We start from the raw sequence: 18,391 nt of genomic DNA on the forward strand, positions 1-18,391 counted from the left end.
CTCTTAATCTGCTAGGACTGCTTGGTTGCAGAACCTTTGAACCTCTTCTTCCCTCTGCTTGGAACATTTTTACCACAAATCACACTACGTGACTCGCTCTCTTTCCTTAGCACTCTTTTTAAAATGTTGACCTCTTGTCTATTGCCTGTTATCATTTCTTGCTTGATTTTTCTTCATATCACTTATTAATGAACATTTCTATAAATTATTTATTGGTTCAACCTCTCTAGAAAATAGGCTCATATGGGGAGGTTAGGGTTTTTTCTTTACTAGTGTGTCTCCAGCACCAAGAAAATCCCTGGTGCATACATGCTACTGTGTACATAATGGTCTATGAATACATCTCACTTGCCTCTGTTGTAACTCCTTGATCTAAATAGGATTGTTATGGCATTGCTCTGTGACTCTGAGCTCAATATTTTAACTTCATTGGACCTCTTTTCTTTTTTTCAGTAACATGACATTTGAGCTAGATATGTTGGAGCTCCTTATTTTTAACTAATTCTGACTTTCTATAAAACTAATTCTGACTTCCTACATTTTCCCCCCAAATCCTAATAATTAGCTTTTTCTAGACCAGGGTTTCTCACTAGTGGGCACTGTTGATGTTTGGAGCCAGATAATTCTTTCCTGTGGAGGATTGGCCTGTAAGATGTTTAGTAGCACCCCTAACCTCTACTCACAAACACCAGTAGCAACTCTCCCAGTTGTGATAATCAAAATAGTTCCAGATATTGCCAGATGTTCCCCGGAGGGTGAAGTTGTTCTTAGTTGAGAATCTGTGCTCCGGATTCAAACCTGGTTCTTTCTCTGGGCATTTAGGCCCTGGGATTAGATCTTTTAAACTGCCCAACTTTGAAGAGCTCGTCTTTCTTTTTCATAAATCATTTAACTTTATTTGCCTCTCATGATTTTCATCTAATTTTTTTCTAAAGCAGTTTCCTATGTTTACCTACTATTTTTGCAAATGATCTAAAGTCGTGGTTTGTTGTTGCTTTGTTTTTACATTTTAATTTAACAGTTTATCTTATGAGATCTCTTATTCTTTCATCATGAGGTTCCCTCACCCTCTTCATGAAGTCACTGTTTTGAGTCACGTGTATTGTGGGTCCACTAGTTTTCAGACAAACAGTAGTATTTTTCTAATCATCTCTATAATTATATTTTTTCTTCTATATTCTATCCATAATTTTGACTGGTAAATAGGTACCTGACATTTGTATTTTTATTTAAACTTTATAACAGCCCTGTGAAGTAGATACTTTTATACCATTTTACAGATTAGGAAGACAAGTCTGATGAGTTAAACATTTTTATTACAGTGAACTTTTTCTATCATAAATTTTCTATAGAGGTCCAGTATATGGAGCAGAGCTGCTCTTCTTGCAGTGGGGTTAGGAAACCTGCTGCTTCTACCTGCTTAATTTTTGGCTCTTGAGGCATCTTTAAGAAGCAAGGTTTGAAAACCATTATTGCAATACTATTTTTCTTCCTTGTACAATGAGAACATTGAGGTCCAGAGAGCTTAAATGACTTTGTCAAAATTAGGGTAAAAAGTATCACTGATGATTCCAGACTAGCAGCCTAATGTTCTTTCCTTTAGTCTTCATTAAGTCTGGAATTTTCACTCTGTATAAATGTTAGGGAGGCTTTTTTGGTTTTGATTTGGGAATTTTAAGGGGAGTATATGCTGGCCTGAATGAGTTATTTCTTTGACTAAGCCAACACATTCCTGGTGGGAAATGATTTGTTTAATGACAGGACTATAACATCATGCTGGTCTATAATGACCTTATAGTTTAGTCTGAGAAAGGTGATTTTGAAGGGACTTTAATTTACCTGAAATTCTGGGTGCTTTTCACAGCTTTGCCATTTTTACCACGATGAGTACACAGAAGAAATTAGAGGAATTGTAGTAAATAGTAAAGGGGATTGCTTATTTCTTGTGGCATGCTCTCAGCTGCTAGGTCATTAAAATACTGCCATATATATTCGTCTTTTAATTACTGCAGAGCCACAGCTTTATCATCTTGGAAGCAACCAGTATCTTATTCCTCACATGTGCTTGCATTTGGATTACTATGAGGATAGCGCATTTTCTATGTTTCTATGTTTGAATCTTAGATTACTCCTGGTTCTAAGATAAGTGTGCCTGACTTACCCATCCCTGATGAAGCTGACAAGCTACAAGTGCAGAAAATGTCCTCAACTCAGTACAATGAAGTTGTGAATTTACAGCCTGAAAATACATTGGACCAACATTCCTTTTCTTTGCCCACATGCCATGTCAGTGAATCTGTGAAGAAATTAATGGAACTTGCCTATCAGACTTTGCTAGAGGCAACAACAAGCAGCGATCAATGGTAAGAGTCTTGAGTTGTGTGAAAATGGCAATGACTTGCTTAAACTGACATTTATTAAGAAAATTAGCTGGCTCCTTTGGGTTTTCTTATTCCATTAGTTACTATTCTTTTTCTCTAAAGAAACAGTGTAGCACACAGGTATATATTGATAATTAACTTAAGGAACTTAGAATGCTGTCTGAAAAATGAGTAATACTCAACTGTTTATTATTGTTGGTGGTAGTGGTAATATTGATAGTTGTATCATCTACTCCAGCCTGCACTACCCGTTAGCTTAAAACTTATTTTACCTTTTGAAATCTATACCATAATTAATATACATTTTTAGTGTTTATTTTCTACAGTATACTAGTTTGTTGGGCAGTCAAACATAGAAAGAAGAGAATGGAATATACCAAAAATTAACTTCCAGGATGATTTCTTCTTTTTTAAAAAAAAATTCCCATTGATTTGAGAGGAGGGAGTGGAGGAAGGGAGAGAAAGAAGCATCAACTGGTCGTTCCACTTAGTTTCATTTAGTTGTGTACTCACTGGTTGCTTCTCATGTGCCCTGAGAGGAGGTCCAACCTGCGACCTCCAGTACACCGGGACAGCATTCTATCCACTGGGCCACCCAGCCGGGGCCCAGGATGAATCCATCAAGCGTGCTTTTTTATGCAGGATACCCTATTCCTCATCTACTGAATCTCTATTGTAAGCTTCCTATTCCTAGACTGCACTGAGGAGGAAATGTCCGGCTGTAGCCCAATTTGACTGCAAGACAGGGTTACAAAGCCTCGTTAGTTTATATGTGCATGTCGCAGTTGTTTAGTTGTCATCCTCATAGTAGACAACGCTCAGGGCTGGACTTAACTGAATTGCATCTTCAGCTCGGCTTCCAGAATTTCTCTTTTTACCCCCACATGCAAACAGACCCTTTGATTTTATTCTTCTCCAGAAAGAACATTTTTACCAAATACTTGCATGACTATTGAATCACTATAGTCACAAGTTCATTCAGTTTTAAATATAAGTAGGAAGAAGAATACATGGTGAGGGAAGTATAAACTCCTTGGGAAAAATAAATATAGGAGTGACTATTTTTCTCATGGCATTCACCTGAAACATACCAGATCAGAAGTTAGGAATGCAAGGCAATGTTTTCTAATTTTTTTGAGAATACAGAACACCCCAAAATATTTTTGTGTACTGAATGTCTATATGGGCATTCTTTCACTAAAAGAAATAGTTTTTAACAGGACAAACAAAAGCACAAGTACATTGCAATAGCCCACTTCTCTATTATTAAACCACAAAGGACAACATATGCAGCAAAAATAAAATGAAATAATTAAGTATTATAGTAATCATAGTAATAGTGTTTTAGGATATAGTAACCATAACGTATTTTTCTAAATATTTGTGGAATTCCTGTGACTTATTCAAGGTATAGAGTTTAAGATTCTCTTACATAGAAGTAAGTACACAGACCTCATATTTACTTTTTCTAAGTGCATTTGAATAGTAATTTTTAAGAATTCTAAGGCCAGATATAAAGGGCAAAAGAAAACTCGAGGTTAGATTCTATTCTAGAAATGTTGATTCATGTCCTTGCGTCGGGGTAAGGAGAATAGTGAAAGCTGAAAGACCGATACTAAAAGAACCAAGTGAATGCCTTTACTGGTGGCTTGCCCTTTGCAGAGTTTGCCAGTGAGTAGGTACCATTTGCTTGAGGCTTAGGTCCATTTGTTACTGAAGGGGGGATACTCTGGGTGCTGACAGAAAATAAATTGATAAATGGGAAAAAGGCTTTGGGTTGAGTGCTGTTATTCTTAAAATCATTAAGGAATCTGGATTTTTAGGACTGTGCTCTGGGTTCGTCAGTACTGGTTGAGAATATATTTCTATCTAGATGAATGGTGTTTTTGGCAGTGACCAAGGCAGGTAGGTATTCTCTCAATTTGTAGTTTTAGCTGGTGACTCTTACTTAAGGTATACTTAGTTTGAATTTTTTCCTCATTTTTGATATATCCTTACGCATTTCTGTTAAAACTGTTTTCCTCTTAGTGCTGTTCAACTTTTCTACTCAGTGAGGAATATCTTCCATCTGTTTCATGATGTTGTACCAACATATCATAAGTAAGTGCCACTGTATCTTCTTTCTATATAATGTATGTCTAAAATGTTTGTAGGTCAGGGTAAAACCAGTAATCTTATACTCCCACCAAAGATATTTTGCTTACTAGAAATGTTTTTTTTTTTTTTACAGAGAGAGTCAGAGAGAGGGATAGATAGGGACAGACAGACAGGAATGGAGAGAGATGAGAAGCATCAATCATCAGTTTTTTGTTGCGACACCTTAGTTCATTGATTGCTTTCTCATATGTGCCTTGACTGTGGGCCTTCAGCAGATCGAGTAACCCCTTGCTTGAGCCAGCAACCTTGGGTCCAAGCTAGTGAGCTTTACTCAAACCAGATGAGCTGTGCTCGAGCTGGTAACCTCGGAGTCTTGAACCTGGGTCCTTCCGCATCCCAGTCCAACGCTCTATCCACTGTGCCACTGCTTGGTCAGGCGCTTACTAAAATTTTTACACTGAAATGTAGTAAACCATTTAAAATACATGTTCGAAGGACACAGGTTAATATAGGTATTATAATCTTGCAGTATAATGGGTGAGGCAGATTTAAAACTCAGAAGAACTTTAGTCTGTTTTTGTTCACTTATTGTGAAATTGTGAACCTTATTATTTTTGTTTATATATTTTTTGCTGTGGTTTAAAATTTTTCTTCGGCCCTGGCCGGTTGGCTCAGCGGTAGAGCGTCAGCCTAGCATGCGGAGGACCCGGGTTCGATTCCCGGCCAGGGCATACAGGAGAAGCGCCCATTTGCTTCTCCACCCCTCCGCCGTGCCTTCCTCTCTGTCTCTCTCTTCCCCTCCCGCAGCCAAGGCTCCATTGGAGCAAAGATGGCCCGGGCACTGGGGATGGCTCTGTGGCCTCTGCCTCAGGAGCTAGAGTGGCTCTGGTCGCAACATGGCGACGCCCAGGATGGGCAGAGCGTCGCCCCATGGTGGGCGTGCCGGGTGGATCCCGGTCGGGCACATGTGGGAGTCTGTCTGACTGTCTCTCCCTGTTTCCAGCTTCAGAAAGAAAAATAAATAAATAAATAAAAATAAAATAAAATAAAATAAAATTTTTCTTCGCTATTTAGTCAAGTAAAGGAAAAGAGAAAACACCCTTGGGTCAGCTAATAAATATGTCCTTGGAGATTCAGAGGCAATTGGCTTAGGAGTTCTGTGCTCAGAAACATTTTTTATACTGGTGTGAAGTTAGATTAACTTTAATATGATTTTGGAACTTTGTCCTGGATCAATGGTTTACAAATTTGAGTATGCCTCAGAATCACCAGGAAGCCTTGTTAAAATACAGACTGCTAGATCTCATGCCCATTTTGAGAGAGACAGGAAGGGAGAGAGATGAGAAGCATCAACTCGTAGTTGTGTTACTTTAGTTGTTCATTGATTGCCTCTCATACATGCCTTGACCGGGGGCTCAAGCTGAGCCAGTGACCTCTTGCTCAAGCCAGCATCCTTAGGGTCATGTTGATGATCCCGTACTCAAGCCAGCGACCCCATGCTCAAGCTGATGAGCCTGCGCTAAGCCAGTGACTAGAATTTTGAACCTGGGGCCTCAGCATCCTAGGTCGACACCACTGTGCCACCCCTGGCCGGGTCAATATTTCTTGATTCAGTATGACTGGGATAAAGCCTGGAAATTTAAAATTTTTTAAGATGATGCTGATGTTGCTTGTCAGGGGACCACACTTTGAAAACCCCTGTTTTACACTGGGTTCAATTTTGGCAGTATTTTAGAATCACTATAAAACTTAAACAATATATATATATATTTGCATAGGTCCTACTCGTAGAGATTTTGATTTACAGGACTGATTTAAGACTCACACATCTGTGGTTTTATAAAGCCCTATAAATTATTCTCATGTGTACCCAAAAGTGAGGACAACTGTCTTAGATTGTTAGTTTCTGATTTTGTGTATTTAGCCTAGCATTAAAAAATCAGCAAACTAGGAAGTATTTGAAAGACTGCTAGAGGAGATATAGCAGAAATACAGATAAGATCTCTTCCCAAGCTGGGTAGGGACAACAATGTGTGTGGAAGATTTAAAGTAGTGATTTTTGATTTTGTATGAAAATTAAAATTACCTGGGCCTTGGCCGGTTGGCTCAGCCCAGTGTTGGCCTGGCATGTGGATGTCTCAAGTTCGATTCCCAGCCAGGGTATATAGGAGAGGTGCCTATCTGCTTCTCCACCCTTCCCCTCTCTCCTTTCTCTCTCTCTCTCTCTTCCCCTCCCACAGCCAAGGCTCCATTGGAGCAAAGTTGGCCCGAGCACTGAGGACCTCATTCTCAGGTGCTAGAATGGCTCCAGTTGAAATGGAGCAACAGTCCAGATGGACAGGATGGGCAGAGCATCGCCCCCTGGTGGGCATGCTGGGTGGATCCCGGTTGGGAGCATGCGGGAGTCTGTCTGTTTGCCTCCCTACTTCTCACTTCAGAAAAATACAAAAAAAAAAAAAAAATTACCTGGGAAGTTTTTGAAATATAAATGGCCTGGCTTCTGTCAGAGGTTGTGATTTAATTTGTATGGATGAAGTCTAAACATCTATGTATTTTAAATTTTCTAGGACTCTAATCTGTAGCCAACTTTGAAAACTAGTGAATTAGAAAATAATTCAGTGCTTCATTATATAAATGAAATAGGAATTTGGAGAAAGGGGAAGTACATCTGCATTTCCATACGGATCAGTGTTAAGTTTCAGGGGATTTATTATGTTTAGCTATGCTAGGTTTCCAAAGAGTTGATGCAGGTAAACATCTTACTTTCCTTACTCTTTCGCATGTGCTAATCACTGGGATAGCTTTATAGGTCACATTCAGGCAGAACAACTGCTCACTCATTGAATGTGAGTGGGAGTGATGAGATGATGTTTTGTTATATCCAGCATTTATGGAGTAGACAATGATGAAAGCCTAGAAATAATTAAAAGAGTAGTAACTTCATCAGCCTCAACTTCAACAATAGGTGATTTCTTTCTTTTTCTAACCCTCCTCCTACCCCTCCTGTACTAGGGAGAACCTTCAAAAACTGCCCCAGTTGGCCGCCATTCACCACAACAACTGTATGTACATTGCGCATCACCTGCTGACCCTCGGGCATCAGTTCAGGTTACGTCTCTCCCCTGTTCTTTGTGATGGCACTGCTACTTTTGTGGATCTTGTACCTGGCTTCAGGACACTTGGTAACTGATACCTTCAGTTAGTAAAGCATACTGATTATTCAGCTTCTCAGCCTGGCATCTTTGTAATTTATGAGTGAAGCACTTACAAATTAAATGGTGGTCCTAAGCTGTATTGGAAAGTAGGAGGGCATTTAATTTGCAGGCGTTGTTATTTAATGTTATAAAGTGAGTGCACTCTGGACGCATTACTTTCTCATTACATCATTTCATGGTGCATTCAAGTTCAGACTACGTTGCTAGTGTGCTTCCACCGCATCAGGGTTATGTCAGTGGAATGACAAATAAGATTTGTATTGTGAAAACCTCAAGATGGCTCCTTCATTTGCTACCTCCCTTAGCTTTACTTGGGATTATTAAAAATCAAGAGAAATGAAATGTGGGGTAAATCAATATGTTTACTATGATAGCCTAAGAAAAGCAGAGAGTCCATATAATTCACTTAGCTTTTCAATTCCTGACTTTTCCCTTAGGTTTAGGTGTTGTAGAGCTATTAGAAAAATAAGTAGCTGCTTTCTCTATATAAGTAATTTTTTCTTACCTTACTCTGGACAAACTATTGGGAAGAACTTACTGTCCTGAAAGTGGGCTTGGAGGAGCTGGTTAATGTATTAGAAAATTGTCTCTGGTAACCGTAGGGCAGCCCTATGATGTTGTCTAGCAAACAAGTGTTTTTAAGTTAAACAGAAGAGATTCATGGTACATGCTTCTCTCTTCTTCCACCCTAGTTTTTCAGTGTGTAATTGAACAACCTTTAGAATTCTTTATTCTCATTTCTCATCATAGGGACAGAGTGCTTTTTGGCCCAGATGCGGGCACAGAAAGGAGAACTTCTGGAAAGATTATCAAGTGCTAGGAACTTTTCAAATATGGATGATGAAGAGAACTATTCTGCAGCAAGTAAAGCAATCCGCCAGGTGGGAGGCTGTTAGCTCTGGAATTTGTACTCTTAGATGTTCCCCCTGCCCCTTTGTTTTTGGGTTTTTTTGTGTTTTTTTTTGTATTTTTCTGAAGCTAGAAACGGGGAGGCAGTCAGACTCCCTCATGCATCTGACCGGGATCTACCTAGCATGCCCACCAGGGGGCGATGCTCTGCCCATCTGGGGCGTTGCTCTGTTGCAACCAGAGCCATTCTAGTGCCTGAGGCAGAGGCCACGGAGCCATCCCCAGTGCCCGGGCCAACTTTGCTCCAATGGAGCCCTGGCTGCGGGAGGGGAAGAGAGAGACAGAGAGGAAGGAGAGGGGGAGGAGTGGAGAAGCAGATGGGCACTTCTCCTGTGTGCTCTGGTCAGAAATCGAACCTGGGACTTCCGCACGCCAGGCCGACGCTCTACCACTTACCACTGAGCCAATCGGCCAGGGCCTGCCCCTTTGTTTTTTAAACACTGAAGAATAAGTAGCAGGTTGCTTATTGGATTCTACATGACCCCCATTGGAAAATCTGTATACCTTACCTTTGACAGTCATTCGTGATCTTCCCCTACCTCCCACCCCCACCCCAGCAAGCCAGCAGGAGGCTGTCTTTCCGTCACTCACTCGTGTGACAGGGCATTAAGTCTGTCAGAGCAAATATTTAACTCATGAACTTGGATTTGGGAAATTTGAAATATTAACTTTTATCTTAATGCCCCTCTTTCCTATGTTATTTGTTTTTTAGTGCAGTTTTTCTTTCTTCAGGTTTAGTCTGTTTTTCATCTATCAGGTGTATCACTAAGGTTTAATATTTAAGAAGCACATGTATTTCTTTATTACTTTACCTCACCTTTTTACAATGCCTTTGCTCTCATACAAGTGATAAATGTAAATCTGGAAAGAAGTTGCAACAATCTCCTATGTAAATAGCTGTACTCTTCTGGCAGGTACTGCATCAACTGAAGCGACTTGGGCTTGTGTGGCAGGATGTCCTGCCAGTGAACATATATTGCAAGGCTATGGGGACTCTACTTAATACAGCAATTTCTGAGATCATTGGCAGAATCACTGCCCTAGAGGTAAGAGCCATTAGATACCTCACCAGACTGATATGCATTCTTGTCCTAGATTGTCACTTTACTAAGAAAGTGTTAATGAAGTCTCATTTTAATAAATTTTATTTTATTATTTTTATTTATTTATTTTTGAGAGGAGAGATAGAGAGAGCGAGAGAGAGAGAAGGGGGAGGAGCAGGAAGCATCAACTCCCATATGTGCCTTGACCAGGCAAGCCCAGGGTTTCGAACTGGCGACCTCAGCGTTCCAGGTCGAGGCTTTATCCACTGCTCCACCACAGGTCAGGCAATGAAGTCTCATTTTAGTCAACACAGATGGTAGAAGAAATTGTTCATGTCTGACTCATTATACTGTTATTTCTTCATTTTTTTTGTCTTAATTCTGTCTTGCTCTAGAGACTTGCTAATCTCTTTTGTAACTATTGATATATTAACTATATAAGAAAGTAGGGTTGGCCCTGACTGGTGGTGCACTGGATAGGGCATTGGCTCAGTGTACAGATGTCCTGAGTTTGATTCCTGGTCGGGGCACACATGAAAAGTGTCCCATCTACTTCTCTCCCCCTTCTCTCCCTCTTCCACTCCTGCAGCCAGTGGCTCGATTGGTTTGAGCATGGCCCCAGGTGCTGATGATAGCTTGGTTGGCCTGAGTGCATCAGCCTCAGGTGCTAAAAATACCTTGGTACTCGAATATTGTTCCCAGATAGGGTTGCCAGGTGAATCCTGGTTGGGGCACATGTGGGAGTCTGCCTCACTATTTCCCTCACTATCCCCTCTCCTATCAACTTAAAAAAAAAGGAAGTTTTATACTATTTCTCCATCTGGCATCTGTGTAAATTATGGATAAGGAGGTTCTTGGAAATTGGGTAGTCCCAAGATAGGCTGTAAAGTATGAAGTCATATATTTATTTAATTTGCAAGTGAATTAAATAAGTTAATTTAGTAAAGTGAAATGCAGCCTCATACATGTGCCACTTTTCCAACACACTCCTACAGTTGAGATTATATGTGTGATCCTACACAAGTTGCCTGGCCTCTACTATCTCATGCTTCTAAAGCATAGATTGGCTAAATCGTATGTGTAATATCTCCTGCTTTGCAGCAAGCTGTGCTACATTTTGCTGGAGAAATGGGCTCTTTCAAGCAGGCAAACTAAATTACTAACAGTCTGTTGCAGCATATTTTGTGTGAGTCTAGCTTAGGAGTATTGTCAGAGAACTGATGAAATCTAGTGTCTAGTAAGATATGCTGAATTGGTTGGAAAACATCTTGCTGTAGCTGCCTGGATAACATGCACAAAAGACCTGCCTTTTCCTTACTACTAAGCTGGCCCAATTCTATTCTGTTGTATTCTGTTTGCAAAACCAGGACATCTCTACTGACGATGGTGATAGATTGTATTCCTTATGCAAAACAGTGATAGATGAAGGACCCCAAGTATTTGCACCTCTATCTGAAGAAAGCAAGAACAAGAAATATCAAGAAGAGGTTCCAGTCTATGTGCCAAAATGGATGCCGTTCAAAGAACTGATGATGATGTTACAGGCCAGCTTGCAAGAAATTGGGGATAGGTAGGTAGAGGTACATAGCTTTTCACAGCCACAAGGAGTGTTAGTGCCATCTATAGCAGTGCTTTCCCCTCCTTTCCCCTCCCCTTCCCTTCCTCCCTCCCTCCCTCCCTCCCTCCCTCCCTCCCTCCCTCCCTCCCTCCCTCCCTCCCTCCCTTCCTCCCTTCTTCCCTTCCTCCCTCCCTTCCTCCCTTCCTCCCTTCTTACCTTCCTCCTTTCCTCCCTTCCTCCCTCCCTCCCTTCCTCCCTTCCTCCCTTCCTTCCTCCCTTCTTCCCTTCCTCCCTTCCTCCCTTCCTCCCTTCTTCCCTTCCTCACTTCCTCCCTCCCTCCCTTCCTCCCTTCCTCCCTTCCTTCCTCCCTTCTTCCCTTCCTCCCTTCCTCCCTTCCTCCCTTCCTCCCTTCCTCCCTCCCTTCCTCCCTTCCTCCCTTCTTCCCTTCCTCCCTTCTTCCCTTCCTTCCTCCCTTCCTCCCTTCCTCCCTTCTTTCCTCCCTTCCTCCCTTCTTCCCTTCCTCCCTCCCTCCCTCCCTCCCTCCCTCCCTCCCTCCCTCCCTCCCTCCCTTCCTCCCTTCTTCCCTTCCTCCCTCCCTTCCTCCCTTCCTCCCTTCTTACCTTCCTCCTTTCCTCCCTTCCTCCCTCCCTCCCTTCCTCCCTTCCTCCCTTCCTTCCTCCCTTCTTCCCTTCCTCCCTTCCTCCCTTCCTCCCTTCCTCCCTTCCTCCCTCCCTTCCTCCCTTCTTCCCTTCCTCTCTTCCTTCCTCCCTTCCTCCCTTCCTCCCTCCCTTCCTCCCTCCCTTCCTCCCTTCTTTCCTTCCTCCCTTCCTCCCTCCCTTCCTCCCTTCCTCCCTTCTTCCCTTCCTCCCTTCTTCCCTTCCTTCCTCCCTTCCTCCCTTCCTCCCTTCTTTCCTCCCTTCCTCCCTTCTTCCCTTCCTCCCTTCCTCCCTTCCTCCCTTCCTTTCTCCCTTCCTCCCTTCCTCCCTTCCTTTCTCCCTTCCTCCCTTCCTCCCTTCCTCTCTCCCTTCCTCCCTTCCTTTCTCCCTTCCTCCCTTCCTCCCTCCCTTCTTCCCTTCCTCTCTTCCTTCCTCCCTTCCTCCCTTCCTTCCTCCCTTCTTCCCTTCCTCCCTTCCTCCTTTCCTCCCTTCCTTCCTTCCTCCCTCCCTTCCTTCCTTCCTTCCTCCGTTCCTGTCCTCCCTCCCTCCTTTCCTCTCTCCCTCCCTTCCTCCTTCCCTTCCTTCTCTCCCTTCCTTCCTTCCTCCCTTCCTCCCTTCCTCTCTCCCTCCCTCCCTCCCTCCCTCCCTTCCTTCCTTCCTTCCTTCCTTCCTTCCGTTCCCTTCTCTCCCTCCCTTCCTTCCGTTCCCTTCCTTCCTTCCCTCCCTCCCTCCCTCCCTCCCTCCCTCCCTCCCTCCCTCCCTTCCTTTCTTCCTTCCTTCCTTCCTTCCTTCCTTCCTTCCTTCCTTCCTTCCTTCCTCCGTTCCTGCCCTCCCTCCCTCCCTCCCTCCCTTCCGTTCCCTTCCTTCTCTCCCTCCCTCTCTCCCTCTCTCCCTCCCTCCCTCCCTTCCTTCCTTCCTTCCTTCCTTCCTTCCTTCCTTCCTTCCTTCCTTCCTTCCTTCCTTCCTTTCTTCCTTCCTTCCTCCGTTCCTGCCCTCCCTCCCTCCCTTCCTCCTTTCCTTCCTTCTCTCCCTTCCTTTCTCCTTCCCTCCCTCCTTCCCTCCCTCCTTCCATCCCTCCCTTCCTTCCTTCCTTCCTTCCTTCCTTCCTTCCTTCCTTCCTTCCTTCCTTCCTTCTGTTCCCTTCCTTCCCTCCCTCCCTCCTCCCTCCCTTCCTTCCTTCCTTCCGTTCCTTTTCACAGCCACAAACAGTATTAGTGCCAACTATACCAGTACTTGCCCCTCCTTTCCTCCCTTCCTGCTCTCCTTCCTTCCTTCCTTCCTTCCTTCCTTCCTTCCTTCCTTCCTTCCTTCCTTCCTTCCTTCCTTCCTTCCATCCATTCATCCATCTTCCTTTCTATCTTCCTTCCTACCTTAATGCTTTCCATCCCTCCTTCCCCCTTTTTTTTTGGTGTGGGCAGATTATTTAAGAAATTTTTTTACTTTTCAATTTGATCTACAATATTATATTAGTTTTGGGTATACAAAATAGTGATTAGACATTTGTATAACTTATAAAATTATCTTCTTGATAAGTCTAGTACCCATCTGATAGCATATATCAGGGGTCCCCAAACTACGGCCTGCGGGCCGCATGTGGCCCCCCGAGGCCATTTATCTGGCCCCCGCTGCACTTCTGGAAGGGGTACCTCTTTCATTGGTGGTCAGTGAGAGGAGCATAGTTCCCATTGAAATACTGGTCAGTTTGTTGATTTAAATTTACTTGTTCTTTATTTTAAATATTGTATTTGTTCCCGTTTTGTTTTTTTACTTTAAAACAAGATATGTGCAGTGTGCATAGGGATTTGTTCCTAGTTTTTTTTATAGTCCGGCCCTCCAACGGTCTGAGGGACAGTGAACTGGCCCCCTGTGTAAAAAGTTTGGGGACCCCTGGCATATATAGTAGTTGTTATGTTATTCTCTATTTCTTAATGTTACCCAAGAAAGTTTCCTATTGAGTAGCAGTAGTTGGGGTCTTTGCATTGTTGATCATAGTGTGGGTCTCATTACTACTTTTCCATATTTGTTAACATAAAGACTTCTTGTTTCATATCATTGTGATCTTGAGCATGCTGTTTGGGATGCTGCACATAGATCTTGGATTTGTAAAAAGTATACCTTCTGACATCTAGATGAAAATTGTTGCCCATTTTAACCAACAGATAATGCATTTTAACATTGGCTTTGAGATATTGGCACAGGGGTGACTGTTATTTGTATTAATCAATCTCAAACCATTGTTTGATTGACCAGCAGATTTTCTGCAGGGAATACAGTAGGTTTAGAGCAGGGGTCCCCAAACTACGGCCTGCGGGGCGCATGCGGCCCCCTGAGGCCATTTATCCGGCCCCCCACCGCACTCCGGAAGGGGCACCTCTTTCATTGGTGGTTAGTGAGAGGAGCACATTGACCATCTCATTAGCCAAAAGCAGGCCCGTAGTTCCCATTGAAATACTGGTCAGTTTGTTGATTTAAATTTACTTGTTCTTTAAGTATTGTATTTGTTCCCGTTTTGTTTTTTTACTTTAAAATAAGATCTGTGCAGTGTGCATAGGATTTGTTCATAGTTTTTTTTATAGTCCAGCCCTCCAGTGGTCTGAGGGACAGTGAACTGGCCCCCTGTGTAAAAAGTTTGGGGACCCCTGCTTTAGAGATTAAGCACCACACACACAGAAAAGATTCACTTTTTCTTAATATAGTAGATGATGTTTTACCATCATCTGTTAACGTTGCTGTCCCAGTAACTATATGCTATTTGTATCTTATATACTGAGTACGCAGAGGCCGTTGCTAATGCACAGACAGAATACATGTGTATTATTTACACATCTGTCTTCCCTCACCTTCTATTTAGTTTTCTTTGTGCCCCCCCCCCCCCCAACCACCACACCATGTCTCTTAGTCTTGTTTTTATGTCCCACCAATGTATGGAATCCTGCAGTTCTTGGTTTTTTCTGATTTACTTATTTCATTCCATATAATGTTATCAAGATCCCACCATTTTGTTGTACGTGATCTGATATCATCATTTCTTATGGTCTAGCTTATATTTAGTACCAAATTTGTTTTATTTATTGGTTATTTATAAGTCCATAGTGGGTAATATTACAATACCTTTAGGGTAAGACTCCAGAGAGAAGCAGATAAGAATTTTTCTTTTGCTGTTAAAGGGCCCTCTTACAGCCTAGAATGATCATTAATTCTTTGTTACAAGAAAACTTATAATACTGGTATATCTTAGCTTGTTTTTTTCCCCTTCTGTCTAGGAAGATTATTTTGTTGTTCCAGAGATTTCAGTAAATACAAAGATAATAACTAATTGAGAAATTACTTTTTAACTGAAGAAACTACTTCCAGTCTGTAGTTGAAACATTTTAAAAGTTATAAATCACACATATGAAAGAGTACAGTATATATAACATATACTCACAGTTAAAGAAAAAGCATAAAATGTTCATGTACCTATTACCCAACTTAAGGAAATTTCACCAGTACCTTTAAAGACTCCCACGTACTCCTCCAAATTTATCCACCAGAGGTGACTGTCTTGAATTTTGTGTTGCTTCCTTTCTTTATAGATTCACCACAGTTGCACATAGCGCTAAACAATAAAGTTCAGACAGGCCTGTTTTTGAGTTTTCTGTAAGTGGAATCTCCCATAGTAGGCTTCTTTTTTCAGTGTTACAGTTTTGAAATTCATTTACTGTGGTGTGTGTAGCTGCAGTTCATCCTCTCTGCTGTGTCATGTCCTGTGTACAGATGCTACATAATTCATGTGTCCTGCTGCTTCACATTTACACCAGTATTTGGTGTTAACAGACTTTAAAATGTTTCCTAATCAGTGTGAATTTTGCTCATTGTCATTGTAATTTACATTTCTCTAAATTCTAATGATGTTGAGCATCATTTTTATTGATCATTTATTTTTCTTCTATTTTAATTGCTTGTTTATACTTTTTACCCTTTATTCTAATGGCTCCATTGTGATTTCATTATTGATTCATGGAAGTCCCCTATGTATTTTTTTTATTTGTATTTTTCTAAAGTGAGAACCGGGGAGGCAGACTGACTCCTGCATGGGCCTGACCTGGATTCACCCAGCAAGCCCACTAGGGGGTGATGCTCTGCCCATTTGGGAAATTGCTCTGTTGCAACCAAAGCCATTCTAGTGCCTGAGGCAGAGGCCATGGAGCCATCCTCAGCGCCCAAGCCAACTTTGCTCCAGTGGAGCCTTAGCTGCAGGAGGGGAAGAGAGAGACACAAAGAAAGGAGAGGGGGAGGGGTGGAGAAGCAGATGGGTGCTTTTCCTGTGTGCCCTGACCGGGAATTGAACCCAGAACTTCCACATGCTGGGCCGACGCTCTACCCCTGAGCCAACTGGCCAGGGCTTCTATGTATTTTTTATACCAATTCTTTGTCAGTTGCAATTTGTTGCTTGTGGTTCACTTTTTAAAAATTTTATATTTATTGATTTTACAGAGAGAGAGGAAGGAGAAAGTAAGAAGTATCACTCATAGATTCACTTTAGTTCATTGCTTGCTTGTAGCTTGTCGTATGTGCCTTAACCAGACAAGCCCAGGGTTTTGAACTGGCAGCCTCAGTGTTCCAGGTTGACACTATCTACTGCGCCACCACAGACCAGGCTTGTGGTTCACTTTTTAAAGTAGTTACAGTTCCTAGTACTATATATAAACATATGAGGATGTCGTTATAATTGTCGAGTTCAAACAGGGCTTAGTAAGTATAGAATAAGGGAGAATAAGTTTTTTTTTTAAGTGAGAGGAGGGGAGATAGACTCCCCCATGCAACCTGACTGAGATCCACCTGGCAACCCGTCTGGGGCTGACACTTGAACCAGTCGAGCCACTGGCTGCAAGAGAGGGGAGGGAGAGAAGGGGGAGAGGGAGGGGAAGAGAAGCAGATGGTCGCTTCTCACATGTGCCCTGACTGGGAATCAAACCAGGATGTCTGCCCTCTGGGCCAACCCTCTATCCACTGAACCATGCGGCCAGAGCCAGGAGAATAAGTCTTACCTACCTAACTTGGTCTCTTTTTCTGTCTCTACTGATACCAATATGCAGCCAAGAAGCAGAAGAGGTGAAAGAGATTAAGTGGTAGGTCCATAAAGAAGGAGAAGGATGCCAGGATTGTTTTATTTCTAGTAAAACAAGCATTTGGTATCAAATACGCAATTTTATAATCTTGCTTATACTTTAGAGACATAATTGGAAATGGAATTTTGTGTTTTATTTTGCAGGTGGGCAGATGGAAAAGGACCCTTGGCAGCTGCATTCTCTTCCACTGAAGTGAGAGCATTGATCCGTGCCTTGTTCCAGAACACAGAGAGAAGAGCAGCTGCCCTGGCTAAGATTAAATAGCTGCATACTTCTGAGCAAGGCGTGCCTTGACTATGCATTCCTCTCTTGGCATAATTAGTTCTTTAAAGACTTTTTGGAATTATACATTGGTTTTCATGACCCAGTACATAATGGAAGTTTAATTTTATCTAAGAATGCCTTAACTCTTGGCCTGGGTGAGGCTTTATTAAAGAATTGGATGTTAAGACGTCAAGTGAAGCACCTTAGCTTGTTGACTTTCTAGCCCCCTCCTTGATAAGAAACTACAGGGCAGCATTGCTTCATATTGCCTCCAGTGCCCTCTGGGAATTGTATGCATTGTAAGCATAGGCCCTGGCCTTAGGTCAGGGAGTCCAGGACATTCCAGGGGGGCTTGAAGGGTCAGGGTAAAGAATTTGTGAGCAAATAGGAGATATAATTTGGGAGGTAGGGGAACCATATTTGACCTTGCAGGAATTAAGAAAACTAACTTTCTTTAAAAATTCTTTCCAATGAATAATGGTTTGAAGGGTAAGTGTCTTTAAGAACATGGGAGCTTTGACAAAAGAGACCACATTTTCTTCTCTGCCATTCTTTTATTAACATTTAAGATTTTCGCGGAGAGCTCACTGACTTTTTATCTTCTTCATAACAGTATCTGATAATTTGTGAGAATGCCTGACATTCCAAGGACTTTTAGTAATAATTTTGATACTTTTGCTATTTTACCTAAATTATATTTTTAAAATATTTTTTATTTTACAATTAGAGTTAACTGTTATATTTTAGGTGCATAATAGTGATTAGAAATTTATATATCCTACAGTGATCTTCCTCGTAAGTCTAGTACCTGACACCATACATAGTTATCACAACATTATTGACTATATTCCCTGTGCTGCACTTTACATTCCCTTGACTAATTTTATAACTGACACTTTCTTCTTAATCCCTTCACCTTTTTAATCCATCTTCCCAGCCCATCTCGCATCTGGCTGTCATCAGTTCTTTGTATCTATGAGATTTTGTTTTGTTTGTTCGTTTATTCTGTTTAGATTCCACATATAAGTGAATTATGCTATTTGTCTTTTCCTGTCTGACTTATGTCACTTGAGCATAATACCTTCTAGGTACATTCATGGTGTTATAAATGGCAAGATTTCATTCTTTATGCTTAATTATTCCATTATAGCTCTCTT

General features: G+C 41.9%; 1 protein-coding gene across 1 annotated transcript in view; it reads left to right on the top strand.

The window, feature by feature from the left end:
• ZW10 (zw10 kinetochore protein) overlaps positions 1 to 17,427 on the top strand; it is a 40,983-nt gene extending 23,556 nt beyond the window's left edge. The window contains exons 10-16 of the mRNA XM_066372886.1: positions 2,125 to 2,363; positions 4,410 to 4,481; positions 7,491 to 7,660; positions 8,444 to 8,574; positions 9,517 to 9,648; positions 11,013 to 11,215; positions 17,114 to 17,427. Of these exons, the coding sequence (XP_066228983.1) occupies positions 2,125 to 2,363; positions 4,410 to 4,481; positions 7,491 to 7,660; positions 8,444 to 8,574; positions 9,517 to 9,648; positions 11,013 to 11,215; positions 17,114 to 17,234 (1,068 nt within the window). The 3' untranslated portion in view covers positions 17,235 to 17,427. The remainder of the gene's footprint in view (positions 1 to 2,124; positions 2,364 to 4,409; positions 4,482 to 7,490; positions 7,661 to 8,443; positions 8,575 to 9,516; positions 9,649 to 11,012; positions 11,216 to 17,113) is intronic.
• Positions 17,428 to 18,391: the final 964 nt, after the last annotated feature.

The sequence above is a fragment of the Saccopteryx leptura genome, chromosome 1, assembly GCF_036850995.1.
Source record: "Saccopteryx leptura isolate mSacLep1 chromosome 1, mSacLep1_pri_phased_curated, whole genome shotgun sequence".
NCBI classification, from domain to species: Eukaryota; Metazoa; Chordata; class Mammalia; order Chiroptera; family Emballonuridae; genus Saccopteryx; species Saccopteryx leptura.